Source organism: Carassius carassius, chromosome 26 (genome assembly GCF_963082965.1).
Source record: "Carassius carassius chromosome 26, fCarCar2.1, whole genome shotgun sequence".
NCBI classification, from domain to species: Eukaryota; Metazoa; Chordata; class Actinopteri; order Cypriniformes; family Cyprinidae; genus Carassius; species Carassius carassius.
Window position 1 is genome coordinate 29,191,892 of NC_081780.1, and position 19,925 is coordinate 29,211,816.

Sequence of the window (19,925 nt, forward strand, 5' to 3'; positions counted from 1 at the left end):
ACTATATGAAAAATTATTTCTCTATAAACACTATGCCGGTGTTTTTCACAGTTTGCAAATAAAAAAAACGAATTATCCAAAACTCTATTCACAAAGTCAACAGTTCACACTTTGTGAATAGCTTTTCAAAAACTCGCAATGCATCACACAGTTCTCACCATTTGAACAGTATTCAGCAAATTTTTTCTCAAAATCAGTCATAAAATAGAATGAAACGAAAAAGCAGTGTTTTCTGCCAACTGGCAACCCGGGGTGTCGAAATAGAATTGGGTAAACTGGCAGTGGGCGGGATTCACAACCCAAAACAAACAGACAATCTGGTCCAGAACACACATTTTCAAAGGAGAATAACTGACTGTAGCATTGTTTTGCTGATAAACAAGTATGTTAACTCCGGCTTTTAGGACACACTCAAAGAGCGAAACACCGTGGCAGGTGTCAATTTATAAGTATGCACATTTCCTTCTTGTACATGATATTCATCTCCAATCCTTCTTGTATCGTTTCAGGTTTATCCATATTTATTGAAATGCTAGAAAAACATACAGCTCCCTTCCCAAGTAAAAACTACAAAACATTTTTTACACGTAGTTAAATCATGAATTAGAATATTCAGAGAGTGGGAGATGGTGGGATTCCCCCGGTATGTCTCTGCATCCATTGAATGATTTATTTTTTTATTCCTGGTGAACAGGACGTAAATCTCCCAACTGGTTGACAATACTCCAATAATAAACCATGCAAAACACCAAATAATAATAATATCTTTAAAATATTCCCAAGTAATGTTTCAAACAACAAATTCAAAAGAAGGACTTCAACTGTAAGTGTCACAAGCATACTCTACGAAAAAAAAGGTATTGTTTCCTCTTTTTCCCCGATGTTTATTATACTTTTTTTTTTTTTTTACATTTTTATAAACTTATAAACTTTTACCACTGTTAAGAGTTTGATAATAGAACTCTCAGCTAAGATGAATTTTCTGTTTATTTTTGCATTAACTGGTTTGTAAGATCTTATAAGATATTTTATTGTTTTGTACTCTAAATAAGATATATATTTTTTTGTATTATTATTATTGAACTTTACTTATGACTATAATCTGAGCCTCAAACAAGATCAAACACAAGGGAGTCTTCTACATCCTTCCAACTTCAACCTGCAGACGGGTGAGTACTTCACCGTTTTGGCTAGATTCGACTATCCTAACCCTACCTGAATAATCATAGGGTTAACCCTATAAAATTCCTGTAAAATTTGACTAAAATGCCTAAAAAAAGACATACCCAAAGTTAATTGCACACTGTTCTTGAACCATTTGGAGCATATGCATGGTTTTGGTATATTTTGGAAGATGACACTATAAGGTAGTCATATAGTCAGAATCACTGTATGTCTTACTGATATTGAGTAATATAATTTGGAACACACTAAAAAAGGGGAAAAAACATTCGGCCTACATTTTATTTGTAAGCAGATTTCTGCAGATGACTATAGTTGGGAGCTATTAGCTGGAAAACACAATGGGATCAAAGCGTGAAGCCTTACCAAGCAAAATTTACCAATTTTATAACAGTAACTTGGAAAATTAGTGTTTTACATGTTTATATTATCCTCAAAAAAGGCCACTTGGAGTCTCCAAATAGCCCTTTTATAACCATCGACACATAAACTGCTGTTATTCTTGAATGATTTAACATAGTCATAATTTTAGTCTCTAATGAAAGGTTACACTCAGAGCTATTCTATTCCTTTCACTGTCAATCATTGCTGAGACATAACTGAAACATTATAGTGTTTTTTCAATTCTTGACACTAAACTTTGTCCAAATAAAGAGACAAAACAAGTGCTATGGTATTTTTTTATATATTAAAACTCACTATGTATCTCACACTATATAACTATTTACAATAAAAAAAAAAAAGTTACAGGTTATTGGCAACATGCCATTCATTATAACAATCTCGACTGGTTAAAAGCACAAAGGCACTTCACAGGTGTCTTTGCTTGGCAATGTATGCACCTCAGATGACCTGTGGTGCTGTCTCCACTGATCTGTACAGTCTTGTGATGTGCTCTGTATGGAGCAGGTCTGTCAACCGCTGCCAGCTCTTCATCAAGAGTCTCCTTGAATGCCTTCTGGTGCATTGGTACCTGTCCCTTTACCTTTTGTGATATCCTTGTAAAGAAGGAAGGCATTTACAGTGATAAAAAAAAATGTCTTGTACCACTTCTTGGTCTTGTGGATGACTTTATAATAGCTGATCAGGGCATCAGAGAGGTCCACTCCACCCATGCACCTGTATGGACAGAACAAAGCAACATTGAGCCACATATTTAATTTCATTGATTATAAAACAGATACCGGTTGTACTCCTTCATTGCTGGTGGAACAGAGATGCCCATCCTCATCTTTGACTCTCCTCTGAACGGTATCCCCCGCATGAGCTGTGTGGACTGTTGAACACATGAACACATCTCTTGTGTCTCTCCACAGGACAAAGAGGAGGGAGCCCTTTCTAATCCAGCCAATGCTGCCACGGGGAGATTTAGAGTCCAGACTATTTATTTTTGTTTTTGGAAAACCAATTCTGTTTGTGCGTATGGTTCCACATGCCCAGATCATCTTCTGAAGGAGGTCACAGAAAAGGGAGGTACTTGTGTAGAAATTGTCTACAAACAGCTCGTTGTCACTGTTCGTGAATGCACCGTCTCCAGCTGTAGTCATGTTATGTCATGTTGATTGGTTCATGTGGGTGTTGCCACTGATCGCCTGATCAGCGGCAGCTGCATCTCATTCCAACCGCCTATTTAACGCCCTGTCTTTCGTCTCCTGTTTGTCAGATCGTTGTTTGAGGTCCTTGTGTCGATGTCTGTTCGTGCTCCTGTGTTCCTGTCCTTGCTCAGTTTCCTGCTTCAGTCTTCATTGGATATTCACAGTCACTCACGGATTATCACCGCCGATCACCGATCTACCATCACCGCCATCGCTACCAACGCACTCAAATCACCTACCCACCTGTCTGTGCTGCCATCGTGGTTCCTGCGTCACTCACCAGCATTCATCCATCACTACTCCTGTCAATAAACTACATTTACTTGCATCTGCCTCCTGTCCTCCATTGTTAGCGTCACAGAACGATCTGACCAACATGGAGGCAGCGAGTAATCAACCCTCCTCCCTCGAAGCTTTCCTCAGCGCCAGTGTTTGGAGGATGGACTCCCAGGAGCGGACTCTTAACGACACTGGTCGCGCGGTTCAGGCTTTAGTGACGCAGGTGTCCGAGCTCACCCAACAGTTCCAGCTATTACGAGCTCCCACTGCGCCACTCACACCGCCTGTTCCACCAGCACCATCGGAGGCCCCCTCCCAGCCGGAACCACGCCTCCCGATTCCGGAAGCGTACTCAGGTGAGCCCGACTATTGTAGGGCTTTCCTTAACCGTTGTGATATGCATTTTGCCCTCCAGCCTAGAACGTTCGCCAGTGAGAGGGCCAAGGTGGCCTTCGTCCTGACCCTGCTCTCTGGGAGGGCGGCATTGTGGGGAACAGCGGTGTGGGAGAACCAGGACCCATGCTGCGCCTCGTTCCAGGTGCTCTCCGCCGAGATGAGACGGGTCTTTGATCGGGCCGCCGCACGACGGGAGGCGGCCAGGAGGCTGGCGGAGTTACGCCAGCACGAGAGATCCGTCTCGGACTATTCCATCGAGTTCCGGACCCTGGCGGCGGAGTGCCATTGGAACGAGGAGACGCAGTGGGACATGTTCCTGCATGGGCTGGCTGACCGCGTCCAGAGGGAGATCTACGCCCTGGACATTCCCCCGTCATTCAATGGACTTATTGAGCTGGCCCTTCGGGTCGATGCACGTCTGGCACGTATGGAGAGGAGGGGGCTACTCAACACCCCATCCAGGGGACCGGCAGATGTGCGGTTCAGCGGCGGGGACGTGGCCAGCCCCGTCTACGATCACGAGCCCATGCAGGTAGGGCGAGCTCGGCTTTCCCGGGAGGAGAAGGAGAGGCGGAGGTCCCTGGGCCTTTGCCTTTATTGCGGGGGAGCCGGACATCAAGCCCACGCCTGTCCGGTAAAAGGCCAGGCCCGGTAGTACGTATGAGGCTACTATCGGGTGGGATCTCCGCCGAGAAGTCATCACCATCATCTTCTACGCTCCTCCCGGTATGGCTGCGGTGGTCAGCACAGACACATCACTGTCAGGCACTACTGGATTCCGGGGCGGAAGGTAACTTCATGGACAGCACATTAGCCCACAAGCTCCACATTCCCCTCAGACATCTTCCGCACCACATCACGGTCCACGCCCTCACTGGTCAGCAACTTCCCACCATATCATACATCACTGAAGACATTACACTCATCACCTCTGGCAATCACTCCGAAACCATCTCTTTTCACATCCTTGACTCTCCCCTGGCACCCATTGTCCTCGGACACCCTTGGCTCCTCCTCCACAACCCTAGCATTGACTGGCTCTCTAACTCCGTTTTGTCTTGGTGTAAAAGGTGTCATGAGTCTTGTCTAGTGTCTGCCTGTCCGTCTGTGTCTGTGTTGCAGGAGGAGGCGGTGGATTTGTCTAACGTGCCCGCTGAGTACCTCCATCTGAAGGAAGTGTTCAGTAAGTCTCGGGCTGCTTCTCTTCCTCCGCATCGTCCTTACGACTGTGCCATAGATTTACTATCAGGTAAGTCTCCGCCTAAGGGCAAACTCTATTCACTTTCTGTTCCAGCGAGGGAGGCTATGGAGAAATATATTTCTGATTCTCTAGCTTCTAAATTCATCCGCCCTTCCTCTTCTCCTGTGGGGGCGGGGTTCTTTTTTGTGGGAAAGAAGGACGGATCTCTGCGACCTTGTATTGATTACCGGGGACTGAACAACATCACGGTAAAGAATACTTATCCCTTGCCGTTGATGTCTTCGGCCTTCGAGAGGTTGCAGGGAGCGTCAATTTTCACAAAACTGGACTTACGCAATGCGTATCATTTGGTTTGGATCAGGGAGGGGGATGAATGGAAGACCGCTTTTAACACCCCCAGAGGGCACTTTGAATACTTGGTTATGCCCTTTGGGCTCTCCAACTCCCCAGCGGTCTTCCAGGCACTCATCAACGACGTGCTGCGAGATATGATCGATCAGTTCATTTATGTCTACCTGGACGACATATTGATTTTTTCTTCTTCTCTCCAGGAACATGTGCAGCACGTCCAATGAGTGCTTCAGAGGTTGCTAGAGAATGGGCTTTTTGTCAAGGCGGAGAAATGCAAATTTCATGCACAGTCAATTCCATTTTTGGGGTATATCGTGTCGACTGAGGGAATATGCATGGTCCCCGAGAAGGTTAAGGCTGTGGTAGAATGGCCAAGCCCAGATTCCCGTAAGGCCCTACAGAGGTTTCTGGGGTTCGCTAACTTCTACCGGCGTTTTATTCGCAACTTCAGCCAACTAGCCGCACCTCTGACCGTCTTGACCTCCGCCAAGACTGCGTTCAGGTGGTTGGACACAGCTGAGGCTGTGTTTGCCAAACTGAAGAGCCGTTTCATTTCAGCCCCTATTCTGATTACCCCTGACCCTACACGTCAGTTCGTGGTGGAGGTCGACGCATCAGAGGTGGGGGTAGGAGCGGTGTTATCTCAACGTTCTCCCTTAGACGACAAGGTCCACCCTTGCGCGTATTTTTCATATCGTTTATCTCCGGCAGAACGAAATTACGATATTGGTAACCGAGAATTGTTGGCAGTTAAGATGGCATTGGAGGAATGGCGACACTGGTTAGAGGGATCGGGGGTTCCTTTTATAGTATGGACTGACCACAAGAACTTAGAGTACATTAGCACCGCCAAGAGGTTGAACTCCAGGCAGGCTCGGTGGGCACTTTTTTTCGGACGTTTTGACTTTACTATCTCGTACCGCCCGGGTTCCAAGAATATCAAACCCGATTCTTTGTCGCGTATTTTTGACCATTCCGAACGCCCGTCCACTCCCGAGTGTATTTTTCCTGAGACATTAGTGGTCTCCACTCTCACATGGGAGATCGAATCGAAGGTCAGAACGGCCTTAGAAAGGGTAACGCCTCCGCCCGGGTGCCCACTGAACCGTTTATTTGTGCCGGAGGGATTAAGGTCCAACGTTATCAAGTGGGGACATTGCTGACATTGAAGACATTGAATGTAGCTTGCCATCCAGGGGTTAACCGTACTAGATTTTTAGTCAAGCAACGATTCTGGTGGCCACTTATGGCTCGCGACATTCACAGTTTTGTTTTGGCTTGCTCGGTGTGTGCCACTGGTAAGACTTCCAATCGGCCCCGTGATGGGTTACTCCAACCGCTGCCGGTTCCTTCGAGACCCTGGTCCCACATCGCTCTAGATTTTATTACCGCCCTCCCGCCCTCCCAGGGCAACACGGTAGTTTTAACCGTGGTGGACCGGTTCTCGAAGGCGGCCCACTTTATTCCCTTTCCCAAATTACCCTCAGCCAAGGAGACAGCGTTGACCGTCGTAGACCACGTCTTTCGTTTACATGGCCTCCCGATAGATGTGGTTTCCGACAGGGGACCCCAATTTGTGGCTAAATTTTGGCAAGAATTCTGTAGACTACTGGGAGCGACTGTAAGTCTGTCCTCAGGGTTTCACCCCCAGAGCAATGGTCAAACCGAGAGAGCCAACCAAGATTTGGAAAGGGTGTTGCGATGTTTGGTCTCCAAGAATCCTTCCTCCTGGAGCCAACAATTGTCTATGGTGGAGTACACCCACAATACCTTACCAGTGTCAGCTACGGGCCTATCTCCTTTTGAGTGTAGTGTAGGTTACCAGCCACCTATTTTTCCCAGTATGGAATCCGAAGTTGCGGTCCCCTCCGCTCACGCCTTCGTCCAGAGGTGCCACCGCACTTGGACCAGAGCCCGTGAGACTCTACTCCAAGTGGGGGCGCGCACCAAGGCCAAGGCCGATCGCCATTGGTCTAGGCCTCCCGTATACGTCGTGGGTCAAAAGGTGTGGCTTTCAACCAAGAATATTCCTCTCCGGTCCGTATCTAATAAATTGGCTCCCAAATTTATTGTCCCGTTTACTGTCACCAAGATCATTAGTCCGGTGGCAGTCCGCCTTAAACTCCCTCCTACGTACAGGAGAATTCATCCCGCCTTTCATGTGTCCAAAATCAAGCCCGTATTTCATTCTCCCATTAATCCGCTACCCCGGTCCCTCCCCCGCCGCGTCTCGTAGATGGGGAGACCACCTATTTGGTAAATCGTATTCTGGACTCTAGAAGGAGGGGACGCGGATTTCAGTACTTGGTGGACTGGGAGGGTTACGGTCCGGAGGAGAGAAGTTGGGTACCTGCTAGGGACATCCTGGATCACTCCCTTATCGATGATTACAATCGACAGGTAAGAGATTCTGGGGACGCCAGGAGGCGTCCTTAGGAGGAGGGGTACTGTCACGGTTCGTGAATGCACCATCTCCCACTGTAGTCATGTTATGTCATGTTGATTGGTTCATCTGGGTGTTGCCACTGATCGCCTGATCAGCGGCAGGTGCATCTCATTCCAACCGCCTATTTAACGCCCTGTCTTTCGTCTCCTGTTTGTCAGATCGTTGTTTGAGGTCCTTGTGTCGATGTCTGTTCGTGCTCCTGTGTTCCTGTCCTTGCTCAGTTTCCTGCTTCAGTCTTCATTGGATATTCACAGTCACTCACGGATTATCACCGCCGATCACCGATCTACCATCACCGCCATCGCTACCAACGCACTCAAATCACCTACCCACCTGTCTGTGCTGCCATCGTGGTTCCTGCGTCACTCACCAGCATTCATCCATCACTACTCCTGTCAATAAACTACATTTACTTACATCTGCCTCCTGTCCTCCATTGTTAGCGTCGCACTCGTACCCTGTGCCAAGCAATTGAGTGTCATTAAGTTCCCATGTGTAGCCATTGCTCGAGCCCGCAAGTACAAAAGTTTTATACCCCCAGCGAACAGGCTTATTTTTCATGTACTGTTTTAGCCCGAAATGTGCTTTTGAGGCAACCATCTGCTCATCTATTGAAATGTCCTGCCCAGGGTGATAGTTTGCATTGCAGGCATCCCTTTTCTCATTGTACAGTGGCTTTATTTTGCAGAGACTATCAAATTCTGGGGTACCCCTTTTTTGTTCATTAGCAGCATCGTTGAGTAGCTTTTTTATTTGCTTTTGATGCAACACTCACATTCAGCGTGATCAAGTGTCAGTCGTTAATCAACTAAACACCAGTGGGCGGGGCCTATGTTGAAAAGAAGACTATTCATCAATGTCTTGCTCTGAGTTTATACAAATGTTTGTTCCCGTTATGTGACCTCCGAACCGAACCAGACATTTTTGGAACATGATTAAATAGGTGATTTGTTTATGAGGAGGGTGTTTTAAGTTATGAAATTTGCATGATGTTTTAATGGTACAAAAGACATCTTATATGCCAAAAGATCAAGGCTAATTTGATTTCTCCTGCCATGACCACTTTAAGTCTTTTATTTTCAAAAGTAATGTGTTATCAGAGCCCTTCAAAATAGAATAAAGAGAGTGAATGTTAAATTTACGTGCTCCTATCCATAGGATGCAACATTTTTTAATTGATTAACTTGGTGCTATCGCCTCTAATCAAAGAACACACAGATATCATCACAAGTTAGACAGATAGGCCACACCCCCAAAGCAGCAGTGAAAAGGGAGAGTGTGTTATACTGGTCCTCTCATATGAGCAGGATGTTCACGTACACCGTCTCTGTCACCACTGGCAAACAGGAGTTTGCCGAGACGATTAATGAAATATACTTGACTCTGGTGGGCACGGAGAGAAGCAGTGACCGGACTCTACTGGACAAATCTGTTGTTGACCATTTTAAAAGAGGATCGGTAAGAATTGCGCTTTCCTTTACAATTTCTAGTCAAACTCAGTGGAAACTGGTGTCATGTATTAAATGAATCAAGTATAGTACATTAAATAGTACAAGTTGAACTGATTTCACTTCTTTACTGATGTCAGAGGTGGAAAGTAACTCCTTACAAATACTTTGGCTACAGGACTTGAGTGCATTTTTACATTTTTCTACTTTCAGGAGTATAATTAAAATGTTGTACTTGAGTGGAATAAAAATAAAGTATTGAACTTCACTGAAAGTACAAAGTACAAAAAGGTGCTAATGGAGAAACAGGGCAAGCTTGGCGTTTAACGGTCACGTTTCAAACTACTCTTTGACACAGGGTCAAAACCAATCAAATCCAGTTGATCTGTGGGGCGGGGCATTCAAACCCTGCTTTCCTTTGACAGTCAATCACTGGCGTTGCTGTTTTGAAACCGTAATGTTCATGCTTCAGGTTTTAAGTTGAATGTAAGAAATCAAAGCTCCGATTTGAACCCTTAAGGCTCCAGGGTTTTTTTTGTTTTTTGTTTTTTTTTAAATGCTGTATTTTGACATTAAGCTCTTTCAAGCCATAAGCTTTTGAAATCTTGAAGATAGAGATCTACTGTTAATTAGAAAAATGTTGGGCATGACCTAAAGTTTATTTGGGTTTTAAATATACTCATCTAATTTGCATATGACGTCACCAGGTGCGGCAATCTTGAATTTCATAACATTCAGGACATATTAGATATTGAATTGATGTTTGAAATTATTTGCAGGTGTGTGTGTGTGTGTGTGTGTGTGTGTGTTTGTGTGTGTTTTTATCCTCATTCCAAGTGATCAGAAAAGAGGAAGCCAACAATAAAACAGGAGAAATTATTACTATATTATTACACTATATAGTGGTTAAATGCATGTGTACAGTAGCCTACTTTTTGGTCAGTTCATCAGTAATATTCAGGAAATAACAGATATTGAATGGATGTCTGAACTTATTTGCAAGATTTTGTTTTTTTTGTGTGTGCTTTTATTCTCATTCCAAAGGATCAGGAAAAAATGTAGAAAAAGAATCGTGAGAGTAGTAAATTACTCTTTTACTGTGCTATAAGTAAAATGCATGCTATTTTCTGATCAGTTGACCAGCTATCTGCCCAATCTTCTTGAGCGAGTATGGGAGCAATCTCTCATTGCATGGCACAGCTCAGAGCGCACCTTCTCCAAACTGAGTGTACATGTACTTGTCTTATCACGCACGATCAGCAACAGCGATCACGACAACCCCTGCCACTTCTGTCCCCTTTGGGCAAAGGGTCGAAATGATCACGCCTTGCACTGCGGCACCATTGCACTGCAAAGATGTACTGGGAGATGTGCGATCATTAGACGACCGATCGTCATTTCCAAAAGACAAATATTCTCTTTCAGAGTCCGAATTGGTGAATAACATTTGCAACACATCCTCATGGTACAATGTTGTATTAGCCATTTTGGGATTTTCTCTCACAACTTACACGCTATGAACTGAACTACTTCCACATCAGTGACACCAGTGCTAACTTGCTCTGCTATTTCCTTAAACTCTTTGAATGGCAACATGATGTAATGTGGTCTAGAATCAAAGTACTACATGTCTGCCATCTAGTGGTAGGGAATACAAATGAGATTACACCATATTAGGAACTACAGTCTGTTTTATTAAGTATGACAGTGTGTGTGTGTGTTCACAGTGTGTGTGTGCACTTTGGATGGGTTAAATGCAGAGCACGAATTCTGAGTATGGCTCACAATACTTGGCTGAATGTCACGTCATTTTCACAGAGGAGCACAGAACACTATTAGGAGTCAGCTTCAGAGGAGACAGAGTAGAGGATTTAATGATTTATTTATTGTAAATTGCTGAGAATTGATTAGTTCATAATTTGGGTCAATCGGTTCGAGTCACGTGACAGATCCATACGCTATTTCTGACATTTGTCACTGTGTTTTTGTTACTGTTTCTTCAGGATCTGTGGTGTGTTATTTTATAAATAAATAAAACCCTGTTATAAATAAAATATTAATTTGTCTTTTTGACTGTCTATCAGTAAATAAACACTAGGCTATATAATAATATAATCATCCAAGCCTACTATACAAAGTATTTATAGCCTAGTTTGTTCATTTTGGTCTAATATATGTAAGTTGATTGCTAAAAAAGGACATAATGACACAAATTAAAAGCAAATAACATTTTGAATCTTAAACAAGTAACACTACAGTGATTTCGCCGTCATATGGACAAAATTTAAAGCATAATCAACTCTTTATTACCACATTCAGTGTTATGGAAAAGTACCATCATGACAGAAATTAAAAGCAACAATTTGAAACCAGAAATGCATCACGTAACTGTAAGAGTAAATAATAATTATAATTAAAAAAAGAATAAGTCCTATGCACGCATTTGTAAGGAAATTAGGTTATTTTGTTAGCTTGATTTAAGGTTGTAATTTTTTTTTTTCTGGATTCTGAGAAAATCGTGATCTCCTATATATATATATATATATATATATATATATATATATATATATATATATATATATATATATAGTCACGACCGGCTCAAAGCCGTGACAAATGGGAAGGAGGACATAGTCAGGTTGGTATGTTTGCAACAAAGATATTTATTAAAGAGTAACTAAACCCTAAACCAACTTTTTTTAGTTAATGATCTATAAGATTGGGGCTTTATTGGTGCTGTTCATTGATTCGAGTAACTTTTTTGACATTTGAGTATAAAGTGTTTTAATTCTACAATATATGGTGTAAAAACGTGTGAGTGCTGCCCTCTTCAGGTTGAACGGTGGCTACTGCAGTTGATTTTTCCTATTGGATGTTGCGGTGGCAAGTGACGTAAGCAGTTTCCAGCTCACCACACCCCTTGGTACGAGCTACCACGCCCTTGACAGTATAAAACCATCAAAATCACTGTAGTGAGTCAGGAGCTGGAATTGCGAGTATTGGTAACGACCAGGATAGACTATTATAGCATCTATTTAGCATAGCAATTATATAGTTATTTAGATCTTCAAGTTAGCATAGATTTATCTGTATTTAGTACAGTGGTCAGGATGGTACGGAGGTGTAGTGTTGCTGGTTGCGACAGCACTGCTGGACTGCATAGTTTACCAGCAGACTTTAAAATTAAGCGCCAGTGGTTGCATGCACTTGGCCTGGAAGACCGCAAGTTCCCGCCTAGAGCTGGAGTGTGCAGACTGCATTTTACACGGGATTGCTTCTCCAACGCAATGGAGGTGGAAATGGGCTTCTCCACACAGCTCGCACTGAAAAGCGACGCGATGCGGGAGTTAAGACCGCAGTTTGAGCCAGCGGCTTGAATTGATATGAACAGATACCCCAACATCCTCCACTTCAGGTGAAGGTGGGGGAGTAAAGTCCTCTACTTCAAATGATCGCTCTGTTGCAAAGCTACTTGCGTCATTACAGTCACTCTCCATTTTAGCGTCTCTGACAGCAGCTGTCAATCAATCCGTCACTGCGAGTCTCAGGATCACGCGCACTCGCTCAGCCCCGCCCTAGGTTCGTCCCCTCTATCTCCGCTGTGATCTGCCCACTTTTCAGCATTTTTCAAATATTGTCAGTGGGTGGAGTCAGGCTCTGAGCAGGGGTTTAGTTACACTTTTATATAAATAAAGAACATAAAATAAGAAATCAACAAACCAAAACACGATTCCGTCAAACAAACAAATGGTCCAAGCGTCCAACAGAACCGAGTTAAACTAATCATAACCTCAAAATAGACAAAGCAAAACCAAACAACCGGGAGTCCACACCCCACACCAAACAGAGCTGAAACTTTGTAGGGAAGGAACAGGTGTACAGAATTCCGTTGACGAGCCTTCCAACCACACCCACTGACTGGTCTTAGTGGAAGTAACGAGGGACGCGTCACAATATATATATATAATGTGTATGTGTGTGATATATATAATTTTTTTGCATTTTGTGTTGTTCAGTTGAATAAAAGACTATTTTCCTATATTTTTCATCATTGAGGATTTCTTTTAAAGATTTCTAAAAATCTTATCTCATTCTCATGAACCCAGTCTTGTGTCTCATCTCGTGGGATAAGCATCTCATCACACCCCAATACATACATACATACACACACACACACACACATATATATATATATATATATATATATATATATATATATATATATATATATATATATATAAAATCACTCTGATTTAATTGAGTGTCAAACAATTATGTTTCCTCAATCCATTTATCCACTTTTTTTCACAGCATTATGGCATATATTCAAATTTATAAATCATAACAGTAATCATCATTTCATAAATTAAAAAATGATATTATATGACAAATCCAGTAATAATTTTTGCACACAAGCTGTATGATTCAGTTATGGCTAACAGAAGTTGTCGTTAAAGGTGGTATCTGTTGACATCAGAGTGAAGGAGGTCCTTGGAGACATAGTGCTGGTGAAAATTGGGAAGGAGAAAATCTTGTTAAGTGATAACTGGTTCTGCAGATCCATCAGTGTGACGACTCCCTCTGGAGACTCCTTCGAGTTCCCCTGTTATCGCTGGATAGACAAGGAAAAGGAAGTGGTTCTTCGAGATGGCAAGGGTTAGGCCTACTTCGATCTGTTCACTATCCAGTCCTGAATGAAGCATGTCAAAAATACTCTTGGTAATGTGTATATATACTCATGTTTGTTTAGATCGATTGCCTCAGGATGATAATATGAAAGAGTACAGGCGCATGGAACTGGAATCAAGACAACTGCTGTTCAGGTTTGATGCCACAGTTACAATCCCGTGTAAATATTCAACAGATATTCAATCATATGATGGTGAAAATGTTTTTTAGCTTGCAAGTTTGTTACACCAAACCAGTAAAAAAAAGTACTGGAGGAATGCATATTTGTTCAAAAAAGGATTGCTTAGGGACAGAATGGATTTCAATGCAGATTTTACAATTGGCTGGAAAATACCAAAGCACATGGAACCAGACAAAAAAAACTAATGCCTTTTAAAAAAATTTAATTTCACCTAAAATAATTCTCAATCCACATAACTGAAAGAATAATATTGCTGTTTCTTAAAGGTGGAAGGAGTGGCGCCCTGGTTTCCCCTTGAGCATTGATGCCAGTTCAAGCACTGAACTTCATTTGGACATGCAGTTTGAAGCTGCGAAATCTGTGGACTTCTCTTTGAATTACATTACAGCGTAGGTTGTGTCCATACTTTTGCATGCTTCTCCAGCAAGTATGCATGTTATAGATTTCCTGTGACTGTTGCTAGGAAATATCTCAAAATAAATAGAGGAATAAGCCTAGCTTAAACACTGAAAATCTGATTGAGAGCCTTCAGCTGTAATTTTCCATGATCATCTTCTCTTTCAGGATTAGGAATCTTGGACTTAATAAATTTTTGAAGTTGTCCTCTTGGAAAGATATTGCAGATTTTGAAAAAATATTTGTGAAAATCAAGAACTCCGAGTCAGGTTTGAAATGTTTCTTTTATTTACACAATCTGTCCACTGACTGAGTAAAAATGATTGTGAGAATGCAACAATTACTAGGCTAAGGCAGACATCGTTTGCATGCTCCTAAACTCACTGGCAGCTGACTTTATTATTCTCTTTAACAGAGTATGTGATGCAGAACTGGAATAAAGATTACTTTTTTGGCTATCAGTTTTTGAATGGCTCCAATCCGGTGATAATCAGCAAGTGCATGAATCTTCCAGACAAGTTTGCAGTCACACAGGAGATGGTGGAGGGCTCCCTGGATAGAGGTCTCACACTACAGGAGGAATTAAAAGTCAGAAAAAATTACACCACACTAATAAAAATCAAATAATACAATATACAAATAAAATATATTTATACTTATCAGGGTGCTCGGAGACACTTTACATGATTTAGAAAGATTCATAAAAAACGGTACAATAAAACTTATAGTGCACAACATAATCTCAAATGAAAAGCATTCCTGAAAGATGCATTTTGAGAGAAGTTTTAAACATGGACAAATTTGAGGCGGGGGGGGGGGGGGGGGTTATTCTGAGTTTATTTTAGATTTTTGATGATGCGCCAAAAAGAAGTAAATTCTGGACGTGAATGAGTTATATAGACTGGAATAAAAAATGTCCCGTGTCAATCTATGGCTCCAATACTAAATACCTCTCTATTACAGGCGGGAAACATTTACATAGCAGACTATGCAATAATGGAGGGAGTGCAAGCCAATGCCACAGACCCAGATACCAAGCAGTATTTGGCTCCTCCCTTCTGCCTGCTGTACAAGAACAGCCAGAATGAAATCCTACCAATTGCTATTCAGGTGCCTGTAGAAATTATTTTGTAAAACATGACTTCAAAATAAAAAAGTTTGAGTTTTACCAAGTACTAATTTTGGCCTTATTTTGCTATCTGAAACAACAGCTCAGTCGTCAGACCACTGTAGGAGTGGGGAACACAGTCTTTCTCCCAAGCGATAATCAGTATGACTGGATGCTAGCCAAGATGTGGGTGAAATACGCTGACTTCACTGTACACCAGGTGGTCACACACCTTCTCAGGACACATCTGATATCGGAGGTTTTTGCCATAGCCATGTACAGACAGCTCGCTGCAGTCCATCCCGTATTTAAGGTAGCCATCTTTTAACGCTTTCATTGCAATGAGATTTAGGGGAAGATTTACTAACACCTCGCACCAGCGCAAACCCTCTTTTGACATGAAAAAAATACTGTCAGGGTTTACCAAAGACATGCAGTTAAACATTAGTGACAAAAAGGCAAGAATGCAGTTAATTTGGTTACTACCCTTATGTATGTATTTGTTGGAGTTTTTTATTTCATACACAATTTATGGGAGGCGGGTTTTTTAATGAATCATGCAACATGATTTACTAAGTTGGTGATAATCAGTTTAGTGGAATGCACCAGTATTTAATGTCCAGAGAAAGCATGTCTAAAATAATTAGTTCACTTCGAGAATAATAAGTTCTGTATCATTTATAAGATGTTCATGTCTTTCTTCAGTCAAAAAGAAATTAAGATTTTTGAACAAAACGTTCCAGGATCTTTTTCCATATAGAGATCTTCAATGGATTAAAGGTAAAAATGCAGTTTCAATGCAGCTTCAAAGAGCTCTTAACAATCTCAGACAAAATTCCAAAAATAAATGAAATCCATATACCTTTTAACCCAAAATGCTCATCTTGCTGTAACTTTGCACATTACAAAATCATTTTGATAACGTCACTTGCGGGTAACTCTTCGTCTGTGTACTTTGTGAAAATGAGAAAATGAGTTTTTCGCCATACCCGACCTAGGGTGTTTGACTTTCTTCACACATTCACTTTGAAAACACTGGGTTGGAACTTCAGCCTACGTTACAAGTGACCTTTCCAATGTTGATTACATAATGCGTGAGGACGAGTTGGTTCAAGGTGATCGTTTGTAGTTAGAAAGTATATAAATTTAATTGAATTTTTTACTTTCAATCCATTGAGCACCATTGAAGTCCACTATATGGAGAAAAATCTTGCAATGTTTTCCTCAAAAACCTTATTTACCTTAAGACTGAATAAAGAAAGACATGAACATCTTGGATTACATATCTGGAAATTTGTATTCTGGAAGTGTACTAATCCTTTAACCCATTTAGAGCCTGTTTTGTTACAGTAGTAGATTACACACAGGTTCCTGTACTTCTAGAATTTAATCATGTTTTTTGTCCCCTTGATTAATAAAATCAACAAAGTATCTTGAGGATCTAACATAAAACATACATTTTCCGAATTTCATAATAACTTCTAAATTCTGATTGGATGAAGTGTGTTCAAGTCATTGTAATGATTATAAATGCACATCTGTGACTCATTCTGTAATAATGCGCCAAAATGCTTGGCCACTGGAAAAAGCTTATAGTTGGGTTTTCTGGTAAAGGCATTGCTTATTCGTCATCTTATAATTGTTAATGAGTCTTATTAGTGTTATAATTTTGGTAAGTCTTATTGATACTTATTGAAAATAGGTGTCCTTTGTTACTGCTCTTACTATAAAAGCAAAAAGGCAGGGTGTTAGAGTTTGGCACCATGCACCTTACCTGTGGTGTAAACACTAATTCAAGTTGTAACGACTGGCTTTATTAGTAGATGTTACAATTTAAAAAATTAGATCAGATTAAAACTGAGGTTAGGTGTGTTTCAAAAGATGAGTTATAACAACAGTTATACAGTGAATCCAAGGTCCAGCTAATCATGATCACCAGTTTGTGACCACCATTTTGTTTGCCATGCTACCACCTTTACAGAATCTATTTCCTGACATGTGATTAGTCAGAAACCAAGATAATTTAAAGACCTACACATGTCAAATAAATCAGAGGAATATAATGGCTAAGAATACAGAAATACCTGTAAAACTCCAGTATACATAAAAACATAATACAATGAGTAGGTTAAATGTGTCTTGTGTGGCAATGTCACATAGTGGCCTAGAGTGGTTTATTGCTTAATTGAAGGCCAGTGTTTTGCTGATAGTCTTTTTTTTTTCTTACAGTTGCTGATACCTCATGTTCGTTTCACCATTGCCATCAACACTGCAGCTCGTGAAAAACTCATCTGTAAATCTGGGCTTTTTGAAAAGGTATATTTAACCCTGCATAAACAGCTTGTAAGGAACTACAACTTTTGCATTCAAGTTTATCTCTTCTTTGTTCACCTGACTATAAGGTCTGAAGATACAACTAGGTTTAAGCTATCTTATGAACATTTTTGTCTTTTTCAGTTTTTACTTGGACACAAGTGCGCATTTGTATTAGAATTTCAATATTTCACCTGTATTTCCTTTATTTTTCTACATTATTTTACTTTAGGTACACAAAATAGCTACAGTAAGGGCCATTGAAACCCATTAAAATGGCTATTTTTAATCCCAGGGCCATTTAACAATTAAAATGATGTCCTAAAAAAACTGTGGGTCCTCTGAGCGCATCTCAGGAATTTAACGAACAGGTCGTTCCTGTTGACTGTCCGGCCAGCCATGAGAGAATGATTCACTATACCTCCTTATAATAGTTATAGGACTTCTTTATTATAGAATAACTTCTAGATTGTTTTTTTTATTTTACAGTCTGACAGAAAGATTTGATGTGCTGGCAGGAACTTCTATTTCTATAGATTTATTAATAAATATATAGAATACTGCAATTCTATGTTGCGTCGATAATTTCCCCCACAAAATTTTTTTCTTTTTTTAAATCACTCCACTTTATAAAATGTTATCGGACACAAAAAAAAATCACTGGTGTCCTTCTAATTCAAAGGCTAATGGCACCGGTGGAATTGGAATTGTTGAAGTGATTCAAAAAGCCATGAAAACTTTAACCTACAAGTCCCTGTGCTTCCCTGAGGCCATGAAAGCTCGAGGAGTGGACAACAAGGAAGATCTGCCCAACTATTACTACAGAGATGATGGCATGATGGTCTGGGAGGCGGTGAAAAGGTAGTTGATAAATTACATTTTCAAACACTAATGCTGAGCATTAATAACAGTGAAATAATTAGTAAAGCATTTGACACTCAAATCTATTTTGGAATTTGCTGATTCATCATTTAGTTTGATCTTCCTCCAGTTTTGTTTCTGATGTGGTCAAGATCTACTACAGCAGTGATGAGACCGTTCAGGAGGACAAAGAGATCCAGGCATTTGTTCAAGATGTTTGTTTCTCTGGTATGAAGAATTCTCCCAAGGAATGTGGTGAGTACAGGGTAAATTTACTAAAATCTAAGTATCTTTGTATGTGCGCAAGCATACGTGAGAATGTTTGTATGATATTGTGATAACATGGCAGACAAGAAACCTTTAATTGCATGCATGAGGTTAAAATGTTGCCAATTTTCACAGAGTTTCCAAATTCCCTGAAAACCCGGGAGCAGTTGGTCGAGTACTTGACTGTTGTGATTTTCACAGCATCAGCACAACATGCTGCTGTCAACTTCGGACAGGTGGGATTGGACACTTTTCTGGATGAATATAAAGTGTGGCTGGGTTACTATCTAAATGCTGATATCTGTGTGCTTGTCTTACGTTCCAGTATGACTGGTTTTCCTGGATCCCCAACAGTCCCTGCACCATGCGGAAGCCTCCTCCCACACAGAAGGGCCAGGTGGATATGAGGTATATCATGGAGAGTCTTCCGGACCGTGGACGATCCAGTTGGCATCTAGGAGCAGTTTGGGCCCTCAGTCAGTACCAGGACGAAGAGGTTTGGTGACCGATTATTCATAACTAGTTTGACTACTTGCTTCCCACAAAATTGCTGAAACAAAGTAAACCATGTTTTGTCCACATCTTCTCCCCAGCTGTTTTTAGGCGTGTATCCAGATAAGCACTTCACTGAGCAATCAGTCATAGAAGCCACTAAGACTTTCCGCAAGAAATTATTTGAAGTTACCAACATCATCAAGAGCCGAAATGAAAAACTGAAACTGCCCTATTGGTATCTGTCTCCAGACAGAATCCCGAACAGTGTGGCCATCTGAGAGAGCATCTATGGTAAACATTTCCAAAACACATCGCTTTTTACTAGTATATCCTTAGCATCTAAAGAAAATACAGTATTGTTCAAAATAATAGCAGTACAATGTGACTAACTAGAATAATCCAGGTTTTTGGTATATTCTTTATTGCTATATGGCAAGCTAGTTATCTGTAGGTGCAGTAGATTCTCAGAAAGCGAACAAGACCCAGCATTCATGAGATGCCAGCTCGTAAGGCTGTGCAATTGGGCAATTAGTTGAAAGGGGTGTGTTCAAAAAATAGCAGTGTGGCATTCAATCACTGAGGTCATAAATTTTGTGAAAAAAACAGGTGTGAATCAGGTGGCCCCTATTTAAGTATAAAGCCAGCACTTGTTGAACATGCATTTGAAAGCCTGAGGAAAATGGGTCGTTCAAGACATTGTTCAGAAGAACAGCGTAC

The 19,925-nt window shown here is 41.3% G+C and overlaps 1 protein-coding gene across 2 annotated transcripts; it reads left to right on the forward strand.

Annotated features, from left to right (window-relative positions):
• The first annotated feature begins 8,758 nt into the window (after nt 1–8,758).
• Nucleotides 8,759–19,553, forward strand: LOC132106028 (polyunsaturated fatty acid 5-lipoxygenase-like). Of its 2 annotated transcripts, XM_059511627.1 has the most exons (14): nt 8,759–8,908; nt 13,356–13,554; nt 13,649–13,721; nt 14,035–14,157; nt 14,333–14,433; nt 14,580–14,752; nt 15,128–15,274; nt 15,376–15,585; nt 17,502–17,588; nt 18,268–18,446; nt 18,577–18,701; nt 18,849–18,949; nt 19,039–19,209; nt 19,307–19,553. In XM_059511627.1, exons 1-14 carry the CDS (start codon nt 8,759–8,761, stop codon nt 19,484–19,486), a joined length of 2,019 nt encoding a protein of 672 aa, XP_059367610.1. In that variant the 3' UTR covers nt 19,487–19,553. The 2 variants fall into 2 exon arrangements, with proteins under 2 accessions (XP_059367610.1, XP_059367611.1); XM_059511628.1 differs by lacking the exon at nt 13,356–13,554 and having other exon boundaries at nt 8,798–8,908.
• The last annotated feature ends 372 nt before the right edge of the window (nt 19,554–19,925 follow it).